The sequence below is a fragment of the Triticum aestivum genome, unplaced genomic scaffold, assembly GCF_018294505.1.
Source record: "Triticum aestivum cultivar Chinese Spring unplaced genomic scaffold, IWGSC CS RefSeq v2.1 scaffold112622, whole genome shotgun sequence".
NCBI classification, from domain to species: Eukaryota; Viridiplantae; Streptophyta; class Magnoliopsida; order Poales; family Poaceae; genus Triticum; species Triticum aestivum.
The window spans coordinates 1-8,203 of record NW_025225469.1 but is presented as its reverse complement, the minus strand read 5'-3'; the positions used below and the strand labels follow the sequence as shown (position 1 = coordinate 8,203).

General features: G+C 45.8%; 1 protein-coding gene across 1 annotated transcript; it reads right to left on the bottom strand.

Annotated features, from left to right (window-relative positions):
• Positions 1-7,095: 7,095 nt before the first annotated feature.
• LOC123172222 (peroxidase 2-like) lies at positions 7,096-8,073 on the bottom strand. The gene has a single exon (XM_044589229.1). The coding sequence runs from the start codon at positions 8,071-8,073 to the stop codon at positions 7,312-7,314; it is 762 nt and encodes a 253-aa protein (XP_044445164.1). The 3' UTR covers positions 7,096-7,311.
• Positions 8,074-8,203: the final 130 nt, after the last annotated feature.

Genomic DNA, 8,203 nt, shown 5'->3' with positions numbered 1-8,203 from the left:
TGGTGGGCCTTTGGTCCCGGGTCGTGACGAACCGGGACTAAAGGGGGGAGGGCCTTTAGTCCCGACCTTTTAGTCCCAATTGGCGAACCGAGACTAAAAGCCCTTACAAACCGGGACTAATGGTCAATTCTGCACTAGTGTTTGGCACATGGGAGCATATGCTCCTGCTATTGGAAAAACTTTTCAAAATGTTAATTCCAAACAAATTTTTTTGTGTACATCTTGATATTCTACGTGAGCACACCAAGTTTCACGGAAAACCAATATTTTTTTGTGGTTTGTGTAAAAAAGACAAAAAAATGTCTAGTGAAAAACCTTTTTTAACACCAAATTTATCTTTTTCACACGCGACACAAAAGTTATCAGTTTTTCACGAAACAACCTTGTGAGCGCGTAGAATGTCGAGATGTACGCTCAATTTTTTTGCCAAAATTTGATGACATTTCAAAATATGTTTAATACACTTTTTAAAAACCAGGAGCATATGCACCTAGGTGCCAAAATGTGACTCTCGCTTGCCGTCACGTATATCACGTACTACAAGTTAATTAGTGGTCATGTGTTCAAAAAAAGTTAATTAGACGCGCCATCATGGTCACTTGAAAATCAAGTTATCGCCGTTTACATCACGTCCGTTTTTGTATAGTAGACTGGAGTACGTAGTGAATCCATTGCTGTTGGTGCTATTGATCTAACCAATGGCCGCCAGTTATACAAAGAAACGAGTTCTCAGCCTTCTAGCTCTAACATATTAATTTCGTTGACAACTCATCTGACTTCAAGTTTTCTTGGAGTGTTGGTCCAAAGGCACCGAACAACCTACAGGACTTTGGTGCTGCCAAAGGGCATTTAGCGGCATCATTGCTCATTGTGATGTTAACACAGTGTTTGGTGCTAATTTATTCTTACTTTCTTATTTTAGAAGTGGCACTTGGTTATGGTGTTGGTTTATCTGCAATCCATCATATTCCTATGCATGCAAATAAAATACCTTTTTTCATCACTAGGCCTTACAAACTCATGCTAACAAACCTTCGACTACATGATAATTTCTCCGTCGGTGCGTGGAGAGTTATATGAATTGCATATTAGTTACCAGAGAGAGACAAGGCGGCAGATTGGCGTGATGTTTGTTGCAACACGGACAAACGATGAAAACCACACTTGGGTTATGTTTTCACGTTGAGAGCCAAAATTAGTTACCAAAGAGGGGTAAAACGGGAGATTGATGTCGATGTTTGTCGTGACGTGGTCGAGAACTGCATGTATGCCTCGCCTTCACGCCAAGAGGCATATGAGTTGCATATTGGTATCGGAGGATGATAACGAAGGAGACCAACAACGATGCTTGTCGCGAAACGGTTGACACCACATGATAGTCAAGTTATTGCGCCGAGAGCTAATATTGGATACCAAAGAGGGATAAAGCGAGGGACTGACGTCAATATTTGTCATGTCACGGTCGAAAACCGCATGTGGGTTACGTTTTCAGGACAAGACCCAATATTGATTACTCAAGTGGGATAACACGGCAGACCAACGTTGATGTTTGTCAGGACGCGGTAGAAAGCCACATGTGGGTCACTATTTTCACGCCTAGAGCCATGGGAGTTGCATGTTGGTTACAAGAGATGGATAAAGCAAGGGGTTCACAATGATGTTTGTCGTTACGCGGTGATTGTTGTTTTTGTCGATGTTTGTTGCAAGTGGGTCACTTTTGTCGATGTTTGTCGTTACGCGGTCGGAAACCGCATGTGGGTTACGTTCCTGCACTGGGAGCCAATATTGGTTACTCGTGAGGCAACATGTGGGACACCAACGTCGATGTTTATCGTGGCATGGTATATATTCACACGTGGGGCACTTTTTCGCTCCTAGAGTTATGGGAGTTGCATGTTGGTTACCGGATATGGATAAAACCCTAGTTGAAATGGATGTTTGCTACAATCCGATCGAAAACCATACGTGGGTCGTGTTTTCACGCCGAGAGCCAATATTGGTTCGATGAGAGGGATACAATGGGAGACTGATGGCGATGTTTGTCGTAACGCGGTCGGAAAATGCATGTTGGTTACATTTTCACGTCGAGAGCCAATATTGGTTACACGAGAGGGATAACATGGGAGACCAACGAGTCGATGTTTGTCGCAATGCGGTAGGAAGCCGCACGTGGGCCACTTTTCGCACCTAGGGCCATGGGAGTTGCATGTTGGTTAACAGAAATGGATAAAACAAAGGTTGACACTGATGTTTGTCGCGACTCGGTCAAAAACAACAGGTGGGTCATGTTTTCATGCTGAGAGCCAATATTAATTAGGAGATGTCCATGATTGTTACTACAGGGCCGAAAATCTCATGTTTGTCAAGTTTTCATGATGAGGGCCATAGGAATTGTATATTAGTTACCACTGAGTGATAAAGCGAGATATTGACATTAATTATGTTGTTCATGACGCAGTCAAAACAATGTGGGTCACGTTTTCATGGTCAGTGATGAATAAAATGATGCTTGATTTATATCTTTACGTGTAATTTGGTTGGTTCCTAACAATGCACGGGGCACTTAGTTATTATGTGTTTGTGGTGAGGCTGAGCCATGGCCTGCCCAGAGGAAGATACACCGTGGCTCGCAGCTGCACCGTCGGTGGAGAAGAGGAAGGGAAGAGGTTGACAGTTGTGGAAGAACGAGGCCTAGAGTGGAGGTTGCGGCGGTCGCAACACAACAGAGGTGGTGGCGAGGGTAGAATGTAACAACAAGGCACCCGGGAAGTGCCGCCGAGGCTGAGTGGGGGCTTCAGGTGACGCTGGATGGAGCTGGTCGACGAGAGTGCTGAAGGAAGAAGAAGGCATGGTGGCTGTTGGATGAATATCCAACAGTTTAGCCACATCGACTGATGACAAATTGGGTTTTAGAGACTTGCACGTAGTCGGTCCTTAGTTATTAACAATTTTATTGTAGGAGATCAACTAAAACACTGAGGAATAGAAATATGTAACTAGTAGATTGTTAATACTCTAATCAAGGCTGCGTGTTTGAAGCTAGTATGGCCGTTTCATACATACCGACAAATGAATAGTGCTGCCCAAGACAAGGCAGCAAGTACCCCCTCCGGTTCTTTTTTTACTCTGCATATTAATTTTGAATTAAGTAAAACTTTGTAAAGTTTAATCAAGTTCATAGAAAAAAATACCAAGGTTTATAATACTAAATCAATATCATTATATGCATCGTAGAATATATTTCCATATTATATTTATTTAATATTATAGATGTTGACATAATATAACGTTGACCAAAGTTTATAAAGTTTGACTTGAGATGAATCTGACAGATGGCCTAAAAGAAACGGAGGGAGTAGTGACCTCCTTTGAGATCACGACCCCGACGTGTACGTAAAGGCTGAATGTGTCACGGAGTGTGACGGCATGGAGTGATCGACCGGCGACCGGCAGGGAGAAGAATGGATAGATGTCATACGTACATGTGGAATTGGCATGCACGCACGCACGCACGTCAGTTACGGGTGACGGGGCCCCGCAAGCAAGCGAGCGAGCACGCATCATGCTCACGAGGGTCAGCGGACGGCGAGGGCTGCCTGGCGCTGGGTGCGTGCGTCCAGTCAAATACCTGTGGTCTGGACTCTGGACCATGATTGCCAACCGACCTGAAGTCTCAGCAGACTTCATCCTCTCTTTTCTCTTTTAGGTATCCTTCTTTAGTTTCTTCGGTGTCAATGCCCACTTCTTCAGTTGAACCGATCACATTCACCAATGGTGCATACGCTATCTTAATATCTCGGTTCTTCGGGTACTCGATCTTCACCGAGCTCTCACTTCAACTAGCGATTGACACTTTCCTTCTTCCAGGTCATTTTGTATCTGATTCAGTTCTTGCTAAGCACCCAACAAGTATAAGAATAAACTTACAAAAAATAGAATAGAAAACGAGTACAAGAATAGGAGCGGTGGTAAAGCACAGAAATAGCCAACAATCACTGCAAGCAGTAACAATCTCTAATTGACTCAAGGCTTTTGAACATTTTGATCACTCACAGTAAATGTCCTCGTATCCGGCAGGCGTCCCGGTTGAGGAGCACGCCGGACTGGTGGGTGCCCATACCCGGCAGGCGGCCTGGCTGGGACCCCAGGTCTTAGATGTTAGGTTTGGCTGCGAGGTCTGTTTGGTATTAGGCCCAGACTATCAGCGCCCCTTCACCAACTGGATAGGAGTAGCGACAGATGTTGCTTAGACGGTGGCTTTAGTCTTACACTCTTACTATTGTATGACTTTGTAAGGACTTGTGTTAATAATTAATAAAATGACTGTATGCATCGTCCAAATGGAGGCCGGGGTCTTCCTCCTTTTTTTAAAAAAATTCAGGGTAAATGAGATCAAAACAAAACAGGGTACCTCACGAGGCCTGAGATCAAAACTTTTTTTATCATTGTTGCTAACCCTTAAGCTTACATCGAAAATCTAAATCTAAAGTGTATCCTTATTCTTCCTGCAGGCTTGTAGAAATTAATTAGCATAGTGTGATAGCCGCAATCCTCTTAGTCTTATTGTCATGGAGGTGAAGAAAGAAGAAATATTTTTGCAGAATGCAAATTCACATTGCCAAAGATTTAGAGAGAATGTCAAAATTATGTTGAAAAAAAAGCAATGTCCATCATAGAAAAAATAAATTATCCATTAGCGACCGCTTTAAAAACATGAACCCAAGGTATACCAGATACAATAAGTCACTCCTGCATCCACCATTTGCATGCGAGGCCTGAGAGAAGGCAGGGTTGGCGAGGATCATCGCTGGGGAGCTGAGTTTCGAAGGGCGTAGGGAGGCGCTGAAGGTGGGGATGGTCACCAGTGCGCAAAATTAATGGGACGCCAGAAGAAGAGGTGAACACGTATCGAAATGAGAGTTTTCTTCAACATATGAGGGGGTGCAACGGACATGGCAAGGTCGCACGAAGGCGGGCGGTAGTGGTGCATGATGTGGTGATGTTGAGCGTGCGGGTGATTTGGACGGGGTTGAGCACATCGGGTTGGCGGTGGGGCATGGCGGGGTTTGGCAGGGGTGGGGATAAACACAATGAAGCGAGATCGATGTTGCCCATCTCGCCGAGCGTGTGTCGGAGCTCCTACAAGAGAGAATCTTGCACCTGCCTCCGCAATCTGACCTTCGGCGACCTACACTGCCGACGCCACCATCTCCTTGCTTTTCTACTGTCAGCATCGACTCTAAGAGGACGACAAGGAGCGAGTAGGGAGGACCGGTGCCCACATCTGGGATGAAAGGGATAGGGTGTAGGGCTATCGACTTCGGGAGAGAAGGGGGAATCTTGGACTGGTGGCGTTTGTTCTGGGTGAGAGACTGAGATGGGGGAGGAGATCTAAATGCGCACGACCACCTCGTTTCACTCCTCACCAAACCTGGCCATGTGGGCCGACCGGGCATGACACAACACAACACGGATATAAAAGGTCCTGCCATGGCATGGCCCATTTCGGCCTTTCTATAAAAGCATCATACCGGCATGAAGGCTCAGCTCAAGGATCGACCTGTAATGTGAGCGAAAGGTTGGCCCAGCCCAACAAGGATCTGAGCCGGCCCAAGTTATTTTTCAGTCTTGTGGATGGTTTTGGCCTTCTGGGCCTTTTGTTTTTAGGTTAAAAATACAAAAAACACTAAAATGCTCAGAATAATAACCCTAAAAATATCAGAAGAGCATTAAAAGGCCAAAATAACCCTAAACAGTGCTAAAAGGGCCGACTTAGGTTGCGTGCCGCGCCAACCTGTGAATAATGGGCCATGTTGGGTCGGCTTTATGGCTTGGCTTTGGGGATCAAACCTTGTTTCGTCGGGGGCCGAAGGATGGCCCGACTCATTTATTTGCATGTTGTGCCGGGCCAAAAACCTATGCCCGCGGGCTGGCCTTAAAAGCACGGCCCATATGGCCGGCTTTACTCCTCACTGTTGGTCCATGCTGAAATATGGCGCATGCCACCGAAATGTAGAGCACGCCGACAACCAAACAAGCGTCAAGAACATTTACTTGTAGTGTTCTCACAAGTGATGGTTCTTGGGCGGAAGAGGATTTGCGGCACGAAGGTCTCAGGGCACCGAGTCTCCCCGCGTGTTTTTATTTTTGGCTTCCGGTTTTGAAACTTTTATGTCTTTTGAACGAACAGTCAAAATTAATTCTGCTTTCATATTCACGTTTCTCATGACGAGGCCTTTCAAATAAGATCATGAATACATTTTGACGAATTTCCAAAATTAATGTTAAGTCTCAACTCATGAAACTTAGTACGAGAGACCGATAAAATCATGATTATATGCCTACAACCGTAACAATATATATATTGTATCTCTGTAACTTGGTAAAGACGAGCGAGATTGTAAAAAATAACCGTATCTGAAATTCAAACAACAAAAATTACCGTATCTGAAATCAAACAGCAACTCTTGAAACAAGCCCAACCTGAGGAGATCATTGTACTCTAGGTAAAGAACTCGGCTTTAGGTAAAATCGTTGATTTTAGTAGTGTAATAAAGTACACCAATAAAAAAATAAAGCACACCAATAATACCAATAGAAAAACCAAAATAAATTGGGTAAAGTGAGTGCCTATGAAACAAAAGACAATGTAATTACAGAAAGGTGTAACAGCTCCCGGGTGCATAGGCACCCTCTATGAACAGTAAATTCAAACAAATTGAAAACAAATTTAAAAAAAATCTGAAACTTTGCAACATCAAAGATGGTCAAACTCTGTAGCTTCTTGCAAGTTTTCATGCCAAAATATCATGTGGAGAAAGGTGACGAGTTTCAGATTTCAGTGCTAAAAGTGCTCAAAACTTCAAGCACTGGAATCTTTTTCATGTTTAGAGCTCCTCGAATGGATTTTTGGCACGAAAACTTGCAAGCATCTACAAAGTTTGATCATCTTTGATGCTGCAAAGTTTCAGATTTTTTAATTTATTTTTCTATTTTTTGATTAACTGTTCAAAGAGGGTGCCTAAGCACCCGGCTGGGAGCTGAAAAACCACTCAAGTGCACGAAAATGTCGGTACATGTAATGCAAAAAAAGTAATGGTTTTTTCGCTACTTCCTCCGTCCCATAATATAAGAGGGTTTTCTACACTATGGGACGGCCCAAGAAAAAATAACCGTATTTGAAATCATACAGCAACGATAATTCGAAAATGGCACATACAGAAACCATCAGCATATTTTCATGAGTCTCCAGCGTGGAGAATCAAGATAAGATATGTGTCAATTCTTGTGATACTTTGATCCACCGCTTAGCTAGTTCACAAACCGGCACTGCTTTCTGATCTCCCCGTTGGCCCTGGTCTTGAGTTCGATACTGCCCATCCTCACCATGGCCGCCTTGAACTTCGCCTCCCACCGCCCAGGGATCCAGGCGTTGAGGAGCACTTGTGCCCCGGTCTCCGACGAACGGAGTGCGGCGTCTGACTTGAACAATACTTTCTTATCGAGCACGTTCTTGTAATACTGGTTGTCTAGGTCCCCAGGGGTCCTCAAGTCCTGCACCACCACGGGGTCACCAGTGCGGTTGCATTTTACCTGCACAGACGCAGCGAGCGTGGCATCCATGGCCGAGGGGTCAGAGGGGTTGGGCGGGAGGCGGTCCGAGAAGGACGAGCAGTGGGAGACCCCGACGCTATGTGCGCCGGAGAGGGTGACCATCTCGTCGACGGTGAGCCCTTTGGAGGCGAACATGTCCTTGAGCATCTGGAGGGTAGCGAAGGGCGGAGGCAGGTTGGGGAGGGTCTCGCTAGCGAGGGACACGTTCCCGTCGTAGCGGCCGGCCGGCATGTCGAAGTACACCTTCCCGTTGCTGAGGAAGAAAGTGGCATCACGGCCAGCGAAAGCGACGATGTCCGCGCACGAGACGACTCCAGGGCAGGCCTCCTCGAGCGCCGCCTTTGCCGCGTCGATCACCTCGAAGCCGCGCAGGCTCGGGAAGTTGGGGATGCCGAGCTTCTCTGGCTGAGCGTTGGCCGGCGTCGGGTCGAGGAGGACCGATGCGTCGCACCCCTGCATAATAAAAGAACTCTGCTCGTCACGTCCGGTGACACCACAGACTCACAGTCACATACTGTAGCGACAGTTTTGCATGTTTGCATACCCTAACGAAGCAGTCGTGGAAGAAGAGGCGGATGAGCCCGGCGCC